The sequence below is a fragment of the Sus scrofa genome, chromosome 4 (assembly GCF_054392235.1).
Source record: "Sus scrofa isolate SSC_HxYL_T2T_F1_AM1 chromosome 4, Sscrofa_HxYL_maternal_Yorkshire_Landrace_v2.0, whole genome shotgun sequence".
NCBI classification, from domain to species: Eukaryota; Metazoa; Chordata; class Mammalia; order Artiodactyla; family Suidae; genus Sus; species Sus scrofa.
Genome location: NC_139386.1, coordinates 37475393 through 37497297, shown reverse-complemented (window position 1 = coordinate 37497297; position 21905 = coordinate 37475393). Strand labels below are relative to the sequence as shown.

Sequence of the window (21905 nt, the reverse complement as noted above, 5' to 3'; positions counted from 1 at the left end):
AGAATGAATTTTTTGGTATTCTTTTCTCTGTTGATAATGTAGAGGTTTCACAAATTCAAATAGAAACGGAATTCCCAATCTTGATACTTTTTAATTTTTCTTGTTCTCTAGACAATTTGTTTGACTATTCCTAAATTCTACCAACAATAAATAATTTTTCTAAAATGGAAGACCCATTTTATAGCTTTAGAACTCACTAATTAAAGTGAAAATACTAATCTCAAAAGTCTCAGATTAGTACATGGACCTGGTCTGTCATGGATATCTGAACATATTTTAAGGAGTCCCCAGAACAGTATATTGTCAGTATTGTAAATAGATAAGGTTTTATTTTGTTTGTGTACGTGTGTGTGTGTGTGTGTGTGTGTGTGTGTGTGTGTAAAAGGCATAGTTTTGCCAGTAACAATGTGTTGTGTTTTGGTAATTTTTTCACAGTGATGAAATTATGAGAATGTTTGTCTTTCCATGTTAGGATCGATCGTCTAGATAAAGTGTGGCTTTTAAAACAAATGATCTGCTTGCTGAATAAACAGATATAGAGTATTACCTCAAAAGATTCTGTTTAAGATATAGAATATGGTACCCAATTTCAGTTTATGATCTGATTCCAAAGAAGAAGCAGAGAAACATATTTTAGATAGTACTAATGTCACGTGGAAATTTTTCTTCAATTTAATGAATTTAATTGGTTTTTTTAAAATCCACCATAATCACCATTTAGTATTTCTTGGATAACATAAAATTTGAAAGACTATATATAGCTGCTACCAACTTTAAAATAATGTAACCCGAAATCATTCCGAAGTATTTTCAGACAAAATTTGGCAAAGCCTTTATTTTGTAAATAGCGTGCAACTTTGTGTAGGCTTTAAAATAATTTCATAATTAGTTACAGGCGATTTAAGGTTTGTCATTCTTTCTTGAGGGCAAAATATTTTAAGTCTTAAGACAGGCAGAGTACCACTATGCTGACCACATATTATTATGCAGTTTTCATTGTTTCCAGTCAAGTTACTGTGGATTCTGACATAGCTATATTTATTTTATTATCCAAGTATCAACTTCAAAGTTTCTAGTTTTAATTTTATTAACTACCTGATCCAGACATTCTGAAAGTTCAAACTTTTATCTGTCTTATATTGAGCATCACCATTCACAATTCAAATACATATTTAGATTCTTTAAAATACATTATTGATAGCATTATCCACTTAGTTATTCACTTAGTATTTTTTTCTTACTAACAAATAATAGGAAACTAAAAGTACAGTGTGATCCTGCTTCCAACTCTGTGTGGGCATATTCAGCAGAATAATGGGGATAATAAAAGGCTTGCAGGAAATGGAGCATGTTAATAGTGCATATAACTGGGAGTAGCAAGATGAAATGTGAACTATGACGGGGTTTTGATTTTTTTCTTTATATGGTATACCTTACCTTCAGTGAGGTACTAGTACTTCTCTAATTATAAAATAGGTATTTTCATTTTGTTTTAAAATAATTTACTTAAGTGTATATTATACTATCTATACTGACAAGTGCTAGTAAAATTGCAAAAAAAAAAAAAAAAAGTCATGGGAATGTATTTTCCATCAAATTGGCATCTCAGTAAAATGTTTATAAATATTCTGAGTACACTTCCAAACATTATTTCACAAAATATAGCCACAATAAAAAATAAGATGGTTTTATCTCATAAGTTTATATTAACACATTTTCCTCTAGTAAATTAATAAAGGAAAAAAGTTTAAAACAATGAAAGAAATTTTGCTTTTAATGCTGAAATTTATTAATTCTTTTTTTGAAGTATATATTATTTAAAACTAACATAAATAAGAGTCACCACCTGACGATACGGATTTGCATCCTGGGTCTTAACCACCAGAAATTCTGATTAAGTAGGTGTGAAGTAGAAACCAAGGATCTGTATTTTATTTTAGCACCCACATGATTCTGATGCAGATGGACTGGTAGACCATAGTAAACTGTTTTATTCTTTTCTTTTTTTATTCCACGGTCAAGTCTGTGGTTACTTTTAGTCCGTTTTCCGAGCTTAACACATTTTCTGTTTCTCAAGGTAGATTGTAGACATCCCCCAGCAGTTGCACTGTACAACCCACTAGGACTACCATGAGGGAAGAAAAAGTTAGAGCCTCAACTTATATTTTTATATCATTTCCTTAATTTCTATGTTTGTATGTTTATAGTGTACTTAATCATTGATAGAGTAGTATGTTACAATAAATACAAATATCAACATTTTTAGAGGTAACCCTTACACAGCATATAAAACTGTTTAACATGGTGGTCTCTGGATACAATGTTCACCTTTTATGATGCCATATCAAATGTTTTATACTTCATGTATTAACAGTAAACACCATGCTATCAAGTAACAATTAACTATATTTTTTTTATGTGTGCCTCCCTACCCTCTTGTGTCCCCATTATCAGGTGATGCTTTTCCTTGGACCATCAGCTTGCATCATTTCAGCATATATACCCTTTTTGGAAAACAAGTAACACTTTGCCTAGTGGAACCTATGGGTTGTACCTCTACTCTAGCTGTTACATCGCAAAAACTGCTCACTGCAGGACCTGATACGAGGCATTCATTTGTTGTCTGTCTGCACGTTGACCTAGAGTCACTTGAAATAAAATGCTCGAACCCCCAGGTTGGTACATTTGATTTATGAAAGGAAATTTAAAATAATGTGATTTAAGAACAATTGTTATCCATTTTGTTGAAGGGCTTCTCTTCTATTAAGTGTCCTAAATTATTTTTAACAGGGCCATCAAGATCAGAATGGTTAGATTAAGTATTGCTTTGAAGCTCTCTCAAGTTTTGTAATTTAAACTCTTCTGAAAATGTAATGGTGGCAGCATAAATGCATCTTTTGGCTGATGGAATGAAATCAGTTGCAGATGTAAAGTTTTTTAATGGTAAAGAACTACTTTACTGTCAGACTGACTGAAAAAGTCTATTGAAATGATCAAATGTAATTTCTAATCAGATTCTCACTCAGAATGTCTTTTGCTTAACATGCAATTTTTTTTTTTTTAAAAAGCACTATTTATTCTTTTTATTCATTTTTATTTTTATTTTTTTTGCTTTTTAGGGCCGCATCCACAGCATATGGAAGTTGCCAGGCTAGGGGTTGAATTGGAGATATAGCTGCCAGCATACACCACAGCTACAGCAATGCAGGATCCGAGCCTTATCTGCAACCTGCACCACAGCTCATGGCAATGCCGGATCCTTAACCCATTGAGCGAGGTCAGGGATTACACCCGCATCCTCATGGGTCCTAGTAAGATTTGTTAACCACTGGGCCACAAAGGGAACTCCCTTTATTCGTTTTAAAAGGTGTGTTTTGTTAATCCTTTAACATTTCAGTTCTCATATAGGCCAAACATGTTGTATTCTGTAGGTATATATTTTAACATGAAATCAGATCTCCTGGGTTTGTACAAATTATTAGTCACATGCAAGTTAATACTTGTTTCTTTGTCCTCAAGTGGACTGTAGGATATTTTCTACATAGATTATCAATGTTGAATAATATTTGAAATTATATTTTTAAACAATACTTTTTAGAGCCTTATTGGATCTGATAGGTCAGTGTTGGTAAATTGTTGTTTATCCCAGTATTAGCAGTTATAAGCCAGTTTTCAAAGTGGATTCAAATATTATTCCATATTTTATAGAGCCTCCTTACTGATACTATCCTCCTTTCCTCTGTTCTCTCTGCCTCACAGTTTGATTTAATTTCTTTATATATTTGTGCATTTTGAAAAGTTTAGACCTGTTAATATCTTGGTGATGGATGGCCTTATTATAAAAATACATAGAGTGAGAATTATTATGAGGCGGTTATATTAAATGAACATTGGCAGACTAACTGAAAGCTTATCCATCATTATAAAAGTAATTTCTAGTATAGTTAGTGGTAAATTCTTTTTTCTTTCTTTTTTTTCATTTTTTTTTAATTACTCAAATGAATTTATCACATCTGTAGTTGTATAATGATCATAACAATCCTGATTTCACAGGATTTCCATCCCATAGCCCAAGCACATCCCCCCACCCCCCAAACTGTCTCCTCTAGAGACCATAAGTTTTTCATTGTCTGTGAGTCAGCATCTGTTCTGCAAAGAAGTTCAGTCTGTCCTTGTTTCAGATTCCACATGTCAGTGAAAGCATTTGATGTTGGTGTCTCATTGTATGGCTGACTTCACTTAGCATGATAGTTTCTAGGTCCATCCATGTTGCAAAAAATGCTGGTATTTCGTTCTTTTTGATGGCTGAGTAATATTCCACTGTGTATATGTACCACATCTTCTGGATCCACTCCTCAGTGGTAAATTCTTTTTAACAATAGTAAATATTCCAGTTTAATGGCCATTTGCTATTCTGTTATGACCCATAGTTGTATAGAATAGAGTAATTATGAAATGAATTGCACTATCTTAGACTATTTAGATTATTCTTTGAATGCTACTGCTGGTGATTACTGAAAGACATTTCCTAGAGGAAGGAAAACTTACTGGTTGAATTGCGCCCCTCCAAAAGATATGTTGAGTTCCTAACCCTTCATATCTCATTATGTGACCTTTTCTGTTAAGATTATTACAGAGGTAATCAAGTTAAAAGGAAGTTAGGGTGAACCCTTGTCCACTGTGACTGATATCCTTATGAAAAGGGGAAATTTGGAAGAAGACACACATAGAGGGAGGTTGATGTGAACATACACAGGGGGAGTGCCATGTGAATGAAGGCAGAGGGACTGATTCAGTTGCAAGCTGAAGAACACAAGTGTTGGTGGCTGCCGCCAGAAGAAGGACAAGAGGCAATGAAGGATTCTCCTCAGAATCCTAGAGCATGGTCTTGCTGATATCTTGGTTACGCACTCTCTAAACCCAAGAAATTACAAATTTCTTCTAAGAAATTTGTTTTAAGCCACCCAGTTTGTGATACTTTTGTATGGCAGCTCTAGCAAACAGATTTCAGAGAAATAGATTCACCTTTAGAGCCTTTATCACAGAAGTTGTTGAAAGGGAAACAATAGATTTAGTCCTTCATAGTGGCAGAATCCCACCTCAGCCCATCCATCCTGCTAATTATTTCTGTGTACTCTGGGGGAAAAAAGGCAAAAATTAACAACATATGAATGTTCCCAACTTGTTTTTTAAATAATTGAATTGCAAAAAACTTTATAAAGTAGCTATTATATTTTTTTTCATGAGGCGTAAAGGAAAGCACACTGAATAAAAAAGGTAAGAATTTGCAATGGAGAAATTAAGTATAAAAACAATCAAATGGAATTTGAGAATTGAAAATTCAATGCCTTAAGAAAAAAACCATACTGTGTGTGCTTAGAGGTGGCCTGCATGTGACTGAAGAGTCACTGAGGTTGAACATAGAGCATAGCAATTACTGAATTTGAAAATCAGAAAAAAATTTTTTTTAAAGGATCAAGATTCAATGGTTGTTTTAATAGATATGTAATTGGAATTCTAGAAGGTAAGGCGAAAAAGCTAGGGGAAGAAAAATATTAACAAATAATTGTACAACATTCCCAAATGTGCAGAAAGAGATAGGCTTGTACACATTCAAGAAGTTCACCCAGACCCAAGCATGTTTATCTTTGAGGATAAACTCAGAGGAGAACATGCTTGGACACATTGTGATTAAAATACTGAATACCAAAGATAAATTTTTTTAAAATCTTGAAAGCAGCTGCAGAAGATACATTATATATAGCTTAAGAATGATTTGGGTGAGTGCAGATTTCTCATTAAAAACCACAGAGAACAGAAGACATTGGAACAGTATCTTTAAAATGCTAACAGAAAAACAATGTCAAGCCAGTGAGGATGTCCCAGTGAAATGAAGCCATTGTAGATGAAGGAAAACTAAGAGAATTGTCACCAGCAGCTCTGCTTTACAAGGAATACTATAGGAAGTTCTGTAGGTTAATGGAGAATGATACCAGATGAAAACTTGGAACTTCGGAAATAAAGGAAAACCAATAGAAATGATACGTGGCTTGATAAATCTTTTTTTTTTTTTAACTTTTAAAAAATACTTATGACTGCTGAAAGTAAAACATGTAACACTGTCTGCTGGAGTTTTCAATGTAGGTAAATAATATACAAGACAACTTCATCTTTTAGGTTAGTGGGAGGTAAAGGGATCTATGTTGGTTGTCAGATTTCTGAATATCACAAGTGAATCTAACAAAAGATGTCCAAGATCTCTACCTGAAAACCACAAAACGTTTCTGAGAGAACTTGAACATCTAACTGGAGATCATGGATTAGAAGACTCAAAATTGTTAAGATGGCAGTTATCCCCAAATTGATCTAGATATTGGGGATAATCAGGTTTAAAAACGTTTTCTCTTTGAAAGATAGATTCACATGGCAGAAAGCCAGAAACTTGGAAAAAGTATTAGCAATACATTTATCAAACTATTGTCCACAATATTTAAGGAATCCTTTGTCCTCAATATCATGAAGGCAAAGAACAATATATAAATTAGCATGAATGCAAATGACAGGGAAAAGTTTTGAACAACATAAGCTGTATGAATGGTCAGTAAACACATGAAAAGATGTGTTTGTCTGCGTTCATCAGGGAAAAACAGAATGAAACATGAACATATACCACTGCACGCCTATTAGATCGGCTAAAATTTAAAAGACGGGGTGTTGTGAAGCAACTGCAACTGCTAATGGGAATGTAAAAATTATAAAACAACTTTGGAAACAACTTGAAAATTCCTGAAAAAGAACAACACATACTTACTGTATGACCCACCCATTCCTACCTAGGTATTTTCTAAGAACAGCAAAAATGTCTGTCTTCTGTACAGCTGAAATTGGCACAATGTTGTAAATCAACTATAATTTAAAAAGGAGTATGTCCATGCAGAGACATTTTACATGAATGCATTTAACAGCTTTATTTGCTTAGCCAAAACCTAAACATAACCCAAGTGTTCATCAGTAGGTGGATTTATGGCCTACCCATAGAATGTTCTCAGAAATAAAAAAATAATGAATTATTGCTAACTTCAGCACTGTGGATAAATATCGCAATTGTTACGCTAAGTGAAAGAAACCAACAACCAAACAAACTACTTACTGTATAATTTCATTTATATAAAAGTTATAATACGTAAACCACTGCACTGTGACAGAAAGTAGCTTCCTTCTTGCCTGGAAGCAGGGCACAGGGAGGGAAAGAGGAGGAAGTGATGAGAAGGATAGATTACAAAGGGACATGAAGAAACTCTTGGTGATAATAATAAAAAAAATATTCATAGTTTATATATTTAGTAACAGCTTTATCTCTGCATAATAGCTAACTGCTACTTGGATTTATCTACCAGAAACCTTATATTTTAAGGGCTTATTTTAGGGATCGTTATAGCCTTGGGAGGATTGTCTTACTCCACATGTTCTGGTTATCCATAGCTCTCCCAGCTGAGACTAAATTCTTTTGCCATTGTTGTTTTAGCCTGTTTTAATATTATTAAAAAATTTTTTTCTTATACGTTGAGATAATCGATAGTATTGTGATTTCTGTGGAGTCTTATTAAATGTCATACTGTGTCTCAACACTAGAGCTTTGGGATATCTTCTTTAGATATTTAGCATGTTTGGAACCAAGCTCAGGTTTTGTTATTTAAATATAAACCAGTTCTAAGCCAAGTTATCACCTAGCGTGAGCTTATATTTGGCCTGGTGTTTCCTTCTAATGTCTGCTCATTCCTTTTGTCCTTATCGTAACTCCATTACCGAACTACTGGGGCCTCCTTGCTGCTGCTCCCTGAATACTCTGAATATTTATTTATTTATTTATTTATTTTTGAGAATTAAACCAAGGCCGAATGAGCCTCATGCTCCAAGAATCCTTTGGCACCCCACATGGAATAACTTTTATCTATTCACTTAATTCCACTTTATTTTCTTGATAAGTCCTGATAAACCAGCTTCTGTTAAATTGTTACCAATGCTGTATCCACAGTTGATCACATGGTTGTTGGGAAATTTGTGATATTTCTGAAAGTATTTTGTGAACTCTGAGATGCTATATTAATGTCATTTTGTTAGTTTAGATTGACTTTGATAAAAATGAGAGTGCATCTATGGAAATTGGCATGAATATCCCCGATGGAATGCAGCATTATTCCTGAAGGGAGAGGAAGCCACAAAACAGTATAGCACTTTGAAGAATCTTTTATATTTTTGTGTGCTAGATTGACTTAAATTTTAATAGTAAAACATGAGACTCCAAATAAAGCTCTTTTTTTTTTGTGAGCAGTTGCTTTAGCCTGTACTTCCAGACTTCCTCTGGATTCTGTCAGAATTACAAAGAATGACTTGATTTTTTTTTTCCCCTAAGTGAATTCAGCAGATATTTATTGAGTGCTACATATAGGCCAGAAATGAGGGGAGAAAGATGAATAAGATAAATACACGAAGAAGGCCATGCCTACACACGTCATAATCCAGCTGTTGAAAGGCACAGATAAAGAGCAAATCTTGAAGGTATCATGAGAAAAATGACACATAACATGCAAGAGAACCAAGATATTATTGTTAGCTTACTTCTCTTAAGAAACTGTAGAGATCGAAAAATCAACATCTTTAAATTGTGAAAATTTTCTAAAAAGCCTCTCAACCTGGAATTCTGAATTTTAAAAAATAGCAGTTATGAATAAAGACTAAATAAAGACATTTTTCATATGAAAGAATCTATCACCACTAGGATTGCACTATAAGAAATCCTGAAGGAAATCCTTCATGGTGAAGGGAACTGAAACCAGATGTTTGAGCAACTTTTCAAATGTTTATTGGCCATTGAGTTTGCTCTTTTGTGAATTGACAGTTCATATTGTTTACATTAATTTGTACTTTTCTGATTACTAATAAGGATGAACAAATTTTCAATGTTTATTGACCAGTGGATTTGCTCTTTTATGAGTTATTTCATATATCATTTACCTAATTTTTAAGTTACTTTGGAGACCTTTCCTTATATTTCCATAAATACAAACCTTGTATCTAATGAAGTTATTTGCCTTTAAACTTTAAAGGATTTTTGGCCAAAAATGTTTAATCTTTCTTAGGGAACTATATCTGTATGTCTTTTTTTTCCATGGGTGTCCTGCCTTATAAAAAGAATGTTGTGGGCCCTTAAAATACAAACATCCATATGCATATAGGATCTTAAAATTTCTTTTACTTTTTTTTTTATGACTAAGGACCCAAAATAAATCTCTTTCTTATGAGTAGTTGCTCACAATTCATCTGGGGTCTTTTTGTTTTCTATTTGAGTTTTTGTGATGTACTTCTTGTCCTTTTTTGGGACTATTGGACTTCTTTTGAGAATCTTAAAGCCTTTTCCCCAGAATTTTGTATATGCCTACTAAATTTTACATGTACTGTCAGAGCTTTGTGTTCTTTTGATTATAGTATAAGCTTTTGATTCCATTCAAGTAATTCCTATTTAAATACCATTCTTTTGTTTATCTGTTATAGTAACATCAGAAGTGCTAACAATTAATTTGGTTCAGTAGTACTCAGAGCCCTCAAGTATTTTATGTATGTATGTATTTTTTTTTTTTTTTTTTAGGGCCGCATTTGTGATGTATGGAGGTTCCCAAGCTAGGGGTTGAATCAGAGCTGTGGCCTCTGGCCTACACCACAGCCACAGCAATGCCAGATCCTAGCTGCATCTGCAACCTGTACCACACAGCTCATGGCATGCCAGATCCTTAACCCACTGAACGAGGCCAGGGATCGAAACTTCATCCTCAAGGATACTAGTCAGATTTATTTCTGCTGAGCCATGACTGGAACTCCTGAAGTACTTTATATACTTTAAAGTATATTGCAAGTTCTACATGTAGGGCAGACCTAGAGCAAATTCATTGTCATGTCCAACATTGTTGTAGATCTATGTATCAATTATAGAGACCTAAACGACTGTATTTGTTCCTATAACTTATTGCCATTCAAAGCTTTAGATACTATAAATATTTCACCTGGTTGAATATTTAGAGAATTTGTTCCTAGGAGTGATGGAAGATAAAACATCTTTAATGTTTTTTCAAAGTTACCCAGTTCCCTTTAATATCTTTAGACACTGGTTTCTCAGACTTTAAAAATTGTGTTCCTTTCAAAAGTAAATGAGCCTATAGAACTTTTTTAAAAAGAATCTTTATTTTTTCCATTATAGTTGGTTTCAATTTTTCCTCAGTCAATAAATTGATATACCTTATAGGAACATAAAACTATCTTGGCATTTTGGGGTTTTAAGTATGTGAAACTAGAGAGAGAATGGGTTTTATGCTCCTTTCCTATCCATTTATTCATAGATTTTACTGCTAAAAGTTATGCTCAATCTTCAGCAAGGCAAAAGAATTTGGCACTATTGTCTGAGAACACAGGCATTTAATTTGGACAAAAGTGAGTCTGTATCCTTACACCACTCACTCATTTGTAATTTCTCTGAGGTCCTGATTTTTATTTTTGTCTTTTGAATAAAATTAAACTGGTTATGGTAACAACTCTATATGAAAAGGGTTTTTTGTTTTCTTTTGTTTTTTATCAAAAAAACTTTCTTTTGAAACTGAATTTTAATGGTTAGTGACAACTTACATGCCAAATGAATAGCCTTTCTAAAGTCTCCTTTATTTTGGTTTTTAAGTAAGGAAATGTATGTGCAATTAATTTTTAAACAAAATATTATATTTTTGATATTCAGTAAATATTTGATATATTATGCAAGATGTTATTGATATTCAAACACCTTCATCTATAACCCACATAAAGCTGCCTCACATTGTTCTCTTCTTTTAGTTTTCTAAGAAGTTTTATTGGGATATACATAAATACAGCAAACTTCACATGTCTCAATTATCTGTTTTGATAAGTTTTGGCATATGAATATGAATGAAATCATTTTCACAAGATAAGGATTAGATCAAAAAGATAATGCATAAATCCATCATCCTCCAAAGTTTGTAGGGTTCTCTTTGTGGCTCATTGGGTTAAGAACCCAACATAGTGTCCATAAGGATGTGGGTTCAATTCCTGACCTTGCTTAGTGGGTTAAGGATCCAGCATTGCTGCAAGCTCCAGTGTAGGTCGCATATGGGGTTTGGACCCTATGTTGTGATGACTGTGGTTTATGCAGGCAATTGCAGCTCTAAATCAGTCCCTAGTCTGGTAACTTCCATATGCTTAAGGTGCAGCCGTTTAAAAAAAAGTTTCTTTGTGGTCCTTTGTAATCTTCCCTTTTGTTCCTCCTCTTATTCCAGGCAATCACGGATACTGTCATTATTGATTGATTTTCATTTGCTCGGATTCTGTACAAATGGAATCATGTAGTTGTGTTCCTTTTCCTCATCCAGCTTCTTTGATTCAACATAATAATTTTGAGATTAATCCATGTTTTTCCTTGAATCCATAGTATATTTCTTTTTATTGCTAAGTGTTCTGTTGTATTCTTTATCCACTTACTGGTTAACATTTGAGATTTTTTTCCAATTTTAGACTATTACAAGTAAAACTATTGTGAACATTTGTATATAGATCTTTGTGTGGACATAGGCTTTAATTTTTCATGGGAAAACACTTAGGAAATGGCTCAATCATATGACATGTATATGCCTTTTTCAGAAACTGCCAAATTGTATCTAAATTTTGCTTTCCATCAGAGTAAATGAGAATTTGGCTGCTCTACCTCTTCACTAATACTTGGTCTGGTTATGCTATTTCATTTCAGACATCTTAATAGGTAGGTAGTAGAAGCTCATTGCAGCTTCAGTTAACATAATTTCAGTATAGCTTGAAGGAGAAGAGTTGAATTTTTGTCCTTTTTTTTAGTCTGAATTTGGGAAGTCTGAATTCTGTGATAGCAACTTTAAAGTTTATGTCAGTATTTGTTTGGAATGCTAAATATACATTGTACTTGGTAACACTGACATATAATTATTTTATGATAACAGTTAAAGGAAATCAGAAGTACAGACAAAAACAGCATCAGTTTTCTTTAAAAAATAAACCTTATGCCTTTAAAAGTACTTAGAAACTGTTTATGCTTTCCTTATTTGTTAGTTCTAATGGTTTAAGGAAAAGTAGAATAATCTTTTTCTAAAAAAATTGGTTTGTAACAAAATGGTTTCTTTTTAGAGAGAACTTATTCATGATTATGAAAGACAAAAGAATTTAACCTAAATTTTTTCTAAGGGCTTTATTGTAGTATCTCTAGCCATTAGGTTATTTTTTTAAACAGAAAGAGCTACAACCTGAGATTTGAGACTTCATCACACAAAAAGCAGGAGAAAACTATAACCCATGTACTGTTCTATATCAAATAAGGATTGACAACAGTGTTTTTAGGCATCTGTTCTGCCCACATAAGAAGCCAGCTTTATCATCTGGCTGTGTCCTGGGGCTGAAACTTCTTATAAATATGAGCATTTCTTTTTTCTTTCTTTTTTTTTAATGGAAGCGGAATATGGTATCCAGCTGTGGATTTGCTTATATATTGTGTTTGCATTTTTTTCCCCTAGGCTTGTTTTATACAGTATATGGCAATATGTTGTCATACAAATTCCATGATTAATGCTTATTTATGAAGTCTTGTGTAAATATCTTAGAACTTAGACAAACAATGTGCAAGTTAAACAGTTTTTTTTTTTTCTGAATATTGGAATGACAGATTTGATGGAAATAGTAGGTTGGATAGTTACGTTCTTTATCTGTGGAAAAGACTCATATGTAACATTTTCCTTTTACTCTTCTATGTTATATCATTCTTTTTTATTTTGCTGGACAAGAAGTCCAGTTTCAGATTTATTCTTCAGAAAGTAGATAAAATTTAAATGTGAAAATAATTCAGAAATAAGAACAGTAACTGTTTCATATATAAACTAAATAATCATATTTACTAGGATATATTTGGTTTCTAATTTTTATAATGACCTCTGTTTAAGAGGCACTTCTTTGTGGTAGCTCTATTAGTCATAAATTAAAAGCCATATACTGTCCTGTAATCTGTTTTATTAGCATTTTCATCATATTAGAGTTATTTTCCTACAAATGTGTGGTAAATTTTAGGTATGAATAAATTCATTAACTGTCTCAAATTCATGATAAACTGTTTAATATATACATATATATACATAAAGTGTATATGTTATGTGAATTCTCTTTCTCTGCATGGCACACCAAAATCATGGTGTCATGACAAACTAGTCATGATCATATGTATAATTACAGTATGCGTAATAACTGTATATTACAGATTATAGCTCATGATATAATATGATCAGTGATACATTAATTGATTTTTGTTTCATACATTTTTTGCTTCCCTTTTAATTTTCTCATATTTAGTATTGTAATCAGTTGTGACGAGATGTTGAAAAACTTGTTTCCTCCCTCTTTTTCCCCTTCTTCTCAGGTGCAGCTCTTATATGAGCTAACTGATATCATGAATAAAGTCTGGTGTAAGATTCAGAGGAGAGGCAATCTCAGTCCTTCTTCTGCTCATCCAGAGAGCTTGGCAGGGCCTGTTCCTAGTTCTCCGGTTAGAAGCAGTATAGGCACAGCTCCTCCAGATACCAGCACATGTAGCCCATCTGCTGATATTGGAACTACCACTGAGGTAAGTGTTCCTGAAAACTTCTGTTACTAAATGAAGGGAAATGTATACCACACAGCTCCGTATCAGGATTGAGACTGACAATGACTTCACCTCTGTGCAAACTAGCAAGTTCGGAAGGTTGTTGAGAAACTGTTGTAGCAGTGACTGTGTATTACAGTATGTTTCTCTTAGGAGCATGTATTTTAATCACTTTTCAGTAGTTAGTGGGGTAGGGTAGTTCAAGACAGTGGGGGTTCTGTGAAATGGCAAAAACTGAGACATAGTCCATGCAGGGTTCCTCAGAAGTATGGACACTTAGAAGCTGAGTGCAAAAGAGGCTTATGTGCCCCTTCCCCTACCCTGTCTGCCTCTGCACCTTTTTTGAACCAGTGTTCCTGTTATCGTTAGTCATTTTCAGTTTTGTCAGACCCAAAGTTCTCTCCTTTCTGTTGATCATAAAAGCTTTTATTGTAATTTTTAACACCATAACCTCATTCAATCTGCCAGTGCCCATTTTTATAACAAATATTTTATAAAGTCCCCTTTACTCTCCTGAATTGAAAATTTAAAAATGCAACATACATATATATACATGTGATTTCAAAAATATCTAGTATCTTGAGTAAAATATAAAGGATTAAAGGAAAATAATTTAAAGTATAGTAATATACTTTATATATATTTTTTAATATATATTTTAATATATGAGTGTTCTGGCTTGGCTGCTTGAGAAGTTGTAATGAAGTAGCCAGGTTCATATAATTACTGTGAATGTGTCTGAAACAAATAGATTTGTGCAGGTGTATTAAACACTGCAAGTTGTATTGTTATTGATGCTGTGATTTTCTGAAATAATGGAAAACTTGATAAAGTCAACCAAAAGCAGCCTAATGCATTTCCAAAAACTCCCTAGAGACCTGAACTTTTACCACTGAGAACTACCATAATAGAGGTAGAAATTATGTTTTTGTTTTTGCATAAACACATGTTGGAGTAAATCTCTTTGACTTGATCTCTTTGACTCCTGCATATGCAACTTCTCCATCCCTGCTCATTTCCAAACCTTAAGAAACACAGTGACCTAAATGATAGGACTAATCCTCCCCCACTCCAAGTGAAAATCTAGAAATATGCCTTATGAAGTCAGTGAGGTGTATCCTTTTGGGGTTAAAACAATGAATTCTTTCTTGGACATTGCTAATGTTGTTAGAATACAAAAGCTAACAATAAGGAAATAAGGAAATTTTCAATAAGGAAAACTTAACTTTCATCACTGCAGTAGTTTCCAAACTTATTTAACCAAAGACCCCATTTTCATAGCCTACATGTTAACATTGCACAAAATACACTTTGTTTAATACTTTGGTAGAGTAAGCAAAGCTTGGGATGATAAACTGCTAGACAAGGCTAATACAAGTGAAAGTGATAAATGAAGTTAAATCTTTTAGACATTTCTGTGGCAGAAAGGAGAGATTTGAGTTAAACAGTTGTTTGCTAAGTATTGTATTCCTTAGAATGTCAAGATCAACATGAATACCTATCCCGAGAGTAGTCTTATTGGAAAGAGATATTTAAAAATGTTGCAAGTCCAGAAAAGATGGGGCCCACTTGGAACGGTCACACAGGTTTGTCATACATTTAGGCTTGCCGTTCACATAAAGTACAGTTTGAATGTGCTCTCTAGAGTTGTGCAGTGTCCAACCTATACAAAAGGACATGGCGACGCTGACATTGAGATGTAATAGAGATGACATGCTCTGTAATTATAGAGAAATTATTAACACATTCAGTCTATGGAATCTGTAGGTATTTTGCAGAGGAAGCAACATTTAAGATGGATCTTAAAAAATAAAGACAATTAGTGTGACAATTTTATTTTAGTGGGCATATAGTAAATATGATGAATTAGAAGAATGGTGTCTTCATTAGCCAAAGTGAGGAAGAAAGGGAGAGGGTAACCAAGGGGGAGAAACTAATTTTGATTTTATTAAGTTCTTCACATGACTGCACTTAATTTAAACTTAGAATATTGAGGATTTTTTCTGATTGACTTCTAAATACAAATAATGAAAATATTTCTAGGGGATTTGTTACTTTTGTGTTAGTTACAGACTTAATCTGACCTGCGTGGAAAAAGATTTAAAAGTGAAAGACTCTTACTGCAAAAGACTCACATTAATATTCAAGAAAGACCATATAAAGCAGCTTTCACAAACTAATACAGAGTTATGGGAGGAGGGGATGTGGTAAATATTTCAAAAGGCTCCCTCTTTTGTTTATGTAGTGTGGTCAAGAAAAGAGGTGAGTGATTCCTAGTAGTCCAGTATGGATTTGAAACCCACAATCACTTAGGAGACTTGTTTCCTTAGAAATATCTTAAAATAATTTATCTGGTTTATTTTCCATAAAGGGCAGGAAGATTTTTGTAAAGACTATTTTGATATGATGGTCAATGTTAAGGTTTTGATTTTAACCTTGCAACTTAGAAGGAGGTATTTATATATTGAACAATTCATGTTTAATTTCTCTTCTTGCACTCAAGAAAATGTTTATGTGGAAAGCAAGATTAACTATGTATGCATCTCAGTTTTAATTTACCTCTCTGAGAATTAGCCAGTAAATGTAGTCATTGTTTTCTCCTTTGTGTATGAATGTTTCATCTATGACTAAAACTGTGGCTAGTTCATCCAGAATTCAGAATTTGTCCCCAAGCTTTCATTTCTCATTTCCTTATGTTTATAGTGCTGGTAAAACTGCGTAATGATCTTTGTAATTTACATTCCCTTTATTTTGAGTTCTAAAATGGCAGATAAGTTATTGTGATCCTTTGAATTCCGTTTAAAAATATTTTTGTAATTTTGATGAATTTGCCTGTGTATTTAAGCATATTACTTAACCAATAGCGAGAAAACCTTGTTTTCTCCCTGGAGAAACTACTTAATGAGTGGGTTAGGGAAGACAATGTGAAGAGGTTATACGTATAATTTGTTTTAATCCATTCAAAAGCATTTATGCCTCTTTGGACTTGGCACTCCTGGAAACTCTAGCATCTTTTTGTTCCTTTTGCTAATCATTGTCCTAGTAATCTCATGATTGTAAGAAGACATTCTATGGGCAACACTGTCATGTAAATATCAGAACTATCGGTATAGAGATTTAAATATATTGTTTATATTTTGTGGTTGATTATAGCAGTGCTTCCCTATCATTTTCATGTCATTACATATATAGAAAATGAAACTTGTATCTAGAGTAACCAGAAAAAGCTAGAAATCATTGAAAGCTCCATTTACCCCAGGCCCACCACAGAACACTGAGGGCCAAGAGATTCTCAGCACAGTTGTGACGTATCCCATGGTGTCTCAGCACACTAGTTAGGAAACTCTGAGTGATAGCATTTCTTTAATAAATTCTTAACATGTTTATTATTGCCTTAGTAAAAGAGTGTTGATGTTGATGCATTTAAATAAAGTCATTAATATTGAAGTTGTTTTATAGTTATGTTCTACCACCTCCCCACCATGCCATTGTAATAAAATAGTATTATAATAGCATGGGGTTACTGTGGTAAACCATTTAATTACTACGACAGGTCTTCTTCATGTAGCCAGGGCTAAGAAGACAATTTAAACTTTGTGGAATACCAACTAAACTGAGCACTTTTTAATCATTATCTCTTTTAATCCTCAAACCCTTATTATGAAGTAGATATTAATATTTCCTTTTCACAATGAAGAATTTGTGACTACAGAGGTTAACTGATTTGCTTGAGATCATAGACATAAGTGGCAATGCTGAAATGAAAACTTCTGCATTCTGACTCTAGAGTCCTTAATGTATATTTTCCTATGAATTCTGGGATTTAATCCATTTATAAACCTTGTTTTTTAAATTTTTTTTTCCTTTTTTAAAATTAATGAATTTTATTACATTTATAGATGTACAACAATCATCACAACCAAATTTTATAGCATTTCCATCCCAAACCCTCAGTGCACCCTCCCACCCCCCAACCTGTCTCATTTGGAAACCATAAGTTTTTCACAGTCTGTGAGTCAATATCTGTTCTGCAAAGAAGTTCATTGTGTCCTTTTTTTTTTGAGATTCCACATGTAAGTGATAGCATTTGATTTTGGTGTCTCATTGTCCGACTGACTTCACTTAGCATGGTAATTTCTAGGTCCATCCATGTTGCTGCCAATGCTGTTCTTTCCTTTTAATGGCTGAGTAATATTCCATTGTGTATATGTACCACATCTTCTTTATCCACTCCTCTGTCGATGGACGTTTAGGTTGTTTCCATGTCTTGGCTGTCTATATAGTGCTGCAATGAACATTGGAGAACATGTATCTTTTTGAGTCATGGTTTTCTCTGGATGGATGCCCAGGAGTGGGATTGCTGAATAAAATGGTAATTTTATTTTTAGTTTTCTGAGGAATCTCCATACTGTTTTCCACAGTGGTCACACCAATTTATATTCCCACCAACAGTGTAATAGGATACCTTAGAGAAAAAAAATAATAAACCTTGCTTGCTTTAAAAATTGTTGCTGGAGTTCCCGTCGTGGTGCAGTGGTTAACAAATCTGACTAGGAACCATGAGGATGCAGGTTCAATCCCTGGCCTCACTAAGTGGGTTGAGGATCCAGCGTTGCCATGAGCTGTGGTGTAGGTTGCAGACGCGGCTCGGATCCCACGTTGCTGCGGCTCGGATCCCACGTTGCTGTGGCTCTGGTGTCGGCCAGCAGCTACAGCTCTGATTAGACCCCTAGCCTGGGAACCTCCATATGCTGTGGGAAGCGGCCCTAGAAAAGACTAAATAAATAAATAAATAAATAAATAAATAAATAAATAAAGTAAATTGTTGCCAACTAGTGTACGTATGTTCTCCTTTATCCTGCTCAACACTTGATGTTTTGTGAAATACTTTTCTTTGATCCTAAAAAATTCTCACTTGAGAAAATGCTTCTTCTACATTCTCTTTAGTCTTTCTTTCTAGAACTTCCTTATTGGCTGTCTATATCTTTGGACCCCTATTTGTTGTTGTTGTTGTTGTTGTTGTTGTTGTTTTGTTTTTCTGTTTTTCCTTTTTTCTTCCTCCACTCTCATTAGCTCTGTTTTCTTTCTACGGCATTTTCTCAATTTCTTTTTTATTCTGCTTTAGTCAGTGTCACTTTATTTATAATCCACTTGGTTTCAGTCAGTGGGAGATAAAAGCAGAAGATTGGAGGATAAGAGAAGAGAAGTTTGTGGATTTCTTTCTTATTCCCTGTCCACTCCAGTGCCCCATATAGAAAACACTCAGGACACTTCTTCAGTCTGATAAAACAACGTGAATTGTCTGTTTTACTGAAACAGCTCTTTATTGCTCCAGGCTTTATGCTAATAGTTCCAACTCAGACTCTAAACTTTGTCTCCAAGTCCCTGAATGAATATTAAAATGGCCTTGCTCAAACCTCTGCTCCCTCACCTGAATTTGATACTTCCCTTTGCCACCATGGACTCAGTTCTCAGTTATTTACCCTGATTTTGTGTTTCCTCTGCTTTTCTGACATCTTGAGATTTGCCTTTATTTATTTCAAGTTTGGCTATTACATTAGAACAAGATGGCATTCTCAAATTCAGTAGTTTTGTTTTGTTTGTTAGGGCCACGCCTGTGATATATGGAAGTTCCCAGGCTGGGATTCGAATCAAAGCTGCAGTTGCCTACTGGCCAGCAATACCCAATACCTAATCCACTGAGCAAGGTCAGGGATAGAACCTGTGTCTACATGGATACTACTCAAATTCATTACTCTGAGCCAGAATGGGGACTGCCTCACATTGAGTAGTTTTAAGAGAGTTTAATAAAAGGGTAAAAGTGTTGACCGGAAAGGGAGAACTCAGGGATAGTAGACAACTGGAGCTAGTAACACTAGAATATTGTTGTCATAAATAGGCTTAAAGGCAGGGAAAATGGGGAATAATACTCTGACTTCATCCTGCTCCCTTCTGCCACCGTTCCTCATTAGCTGAAACCAACCAGAAACCATAGGACCAAAGTATTTTTACCTTTTTCATATATGTTAGCCTCACAGGTAGAGAGGGAATTAATGGTTGAAGAGTAGCACTAGAAGACCAAAAAAAAGATGTACAGCACTTTTTTTTTTTTTTTTTTTGTCTTTTGTCTTTTTTGTTGTTGTTGTTGTTGTTGTTGTTGTTGCTATTTCTTGGGCCGCTCCCACGGCATATGGAGGTTCCCAGGCTAGGGGTTGAATCGGAGCTGTAGCCACCGGCCTATGCCAGAGCCAAAGAAACGCAGGATCCGAGCCGCGTCTGCAACCTACACCACAGCTCACGGCAACGCCGGATCGTTAACCCACTGAGCAAGGGCAGGGATCGAACCCGCAACCTCATGGTTCCTAGTCGGATTCGTTAACCACTGCGCCACGACGGGAACTCCAAGCACTTTAATATATTAAAAGAAATTCTTATTTTGTTTTTATCTAGACTTTCAATGCTTTTGTGGTAGAAAAGGAAAATGTTCAACCTAGTCTGCCATGCTACCTGAATTTAAATTTCTTTAACATCATTTGAGTACTAAAAACCAATCTTTAGAATCTTTTTATTTCTCACTCTGCCTTGTATGTATTATATTAGAGTCTCGGTATTATTGGTTGAATTTTGATTTTTTTGTTGAATTTTTTTATTGTGGTAAAATATAAGTAGCAAAATGTATCATTTTAACCATTTTTAAATGTACTTTTAAGTGGCATTTAATCAGTATTCAGTGTTGCATAACCACAAACACTATCCATTTCTAAAACGTTTCCTTTTCAAATAAATAGTCTGTTCCAATTAAACAATGACTCCCCATTCTTCCAATCCCATCCCTAGTAACTACTGTTGTACTGTCTGTCTCCGTGAATTTGCCTATTTTGATACCTCAAGTAAAAGGAATCATAAGTTTTTGCCTAGCTTATTTCACTTAGTATAATGGTTTTAAGATTCATCCAGAAGGAGTTCCTGCTGCGGCGTAGGGGGTTAAGAATCCTCTGACCAGTGGTTTGGGTTGCTGCAGAGGTGCAGGTTTGATCCCCAGCTTGACACAGTGGGTTAAAGATCCATTGTTGCCACAGGTGTAGCATAGATTGCAGCTTTAGCTCCTATTCAATTCCTGGCCCAGGAACTCTCATATGCCATGGGTGTGGCCAAAAAAGAAAGAAAAAAAAGATTCATCCATGTAGTAATGTGTATAAGAATTTTATTCCCTTCTATGGCTGAGTGATACTCCATTTGTGTACATAGCATATTTTATTTATCCATTGATCTGTAGATGGATATCTAGATTATTCCCATCTCTTGGGTATTATGAATAATGCTGTTATGAACATTGATGTATAAGTGCTGATTAAAATTTTATGCATTTTGGAGTTCCTATCGTGGTGCAGTGGCTAACGAATCCAGCTAGGAACCATGAGGTTGCGGGTTCAATCCCTGACCTTGCTCAGTGGGTTAAGGATCTGGCATTGCTGTGAGCTGTGGTGTAGGTCGCAGACGCGGCTCAGATCCTGCGTTGCTGTGGCTGTGGCGTAGACCGTTGGCTACAGCTCTGATTAGACCCCTAGCCTGGGAAACTTCATATGCCTCGGGAGTGGCCCTAGAAAAGGCAAAAAGACAAAAAAAAAAAAAAAAAAAAATTCTATGCATTTTATGTGACCTGTTTAAAACTAATACTTGAAATGCTATTCTAATTTTTCTTTACCTTTTGAAATATGTTGATAACAGAGTTATTTGCTATAAAAGTTAAGGAGCAGAGGAAAGTGAATGCAGAGATATTAAATATACTTTATTCAGTACTGGTTTTATAACCCAGAAGAGCACATTTTTGTCATTTTTTTAAAGATGTGATTTGCTTAGTACCAACCAGGAGGGTATAGAATTAAAGTGTCACTTAATGTTATCCCCAAATGTATTTAAACATATTTCGAGTTTTGTCAAAGTGATTACAAAAGGGGAAAGGGTAAAATTAGAAGTAGTTTACTTAGTTTCCATGGTAACCTTGGGAAAAGAAAAGCAGAATGTTAGTCATTTATTTTCTCTATAATGTATTTGTTTTTTTCTCCTGGCAAAAACTAGCTGCATTGTGTCTGCTGCCTCCCTACTTTTTGTGGTCGACTCTCTCTTTTGTCAGTCTTAAGAATTGCCTTCCTCTAACCAGCATCATTATTTTGTATACTAGGAAACTGAAATGCAA

The 21905-nt window shown here is 34.4% G+C and overlaps 1 protein-coding gene across 33 annotated transcripts in view; it reads left to right on the top strand.

Annotated features, from left to right (window-relative positions):
• The window catches only part of VPS13B (vacuolar protein sorting 13 homolog B), a 729842-nt gene that overhangs the window by 345552 nt on the left and 362385 nt on the right, over window positions 1–21905 (top strand). For all 33 annotated transcript variants that reach the window (XM_085021978.1, XM_085021986.1, XM_085021974.1 and 30 more), the window contains 2 exons: window positions 2455–2675; window positions 13487–13690. In XM_085021978.1, the coding sequence (XP_084878104.1) occupies window positions 2455–2675; window positions 13487–13690 (425 nt within the window). The remainder of the gene's footprint in view (window positions 1–2454; window positions 2676–13486; window positions 13691–21905) is intronic.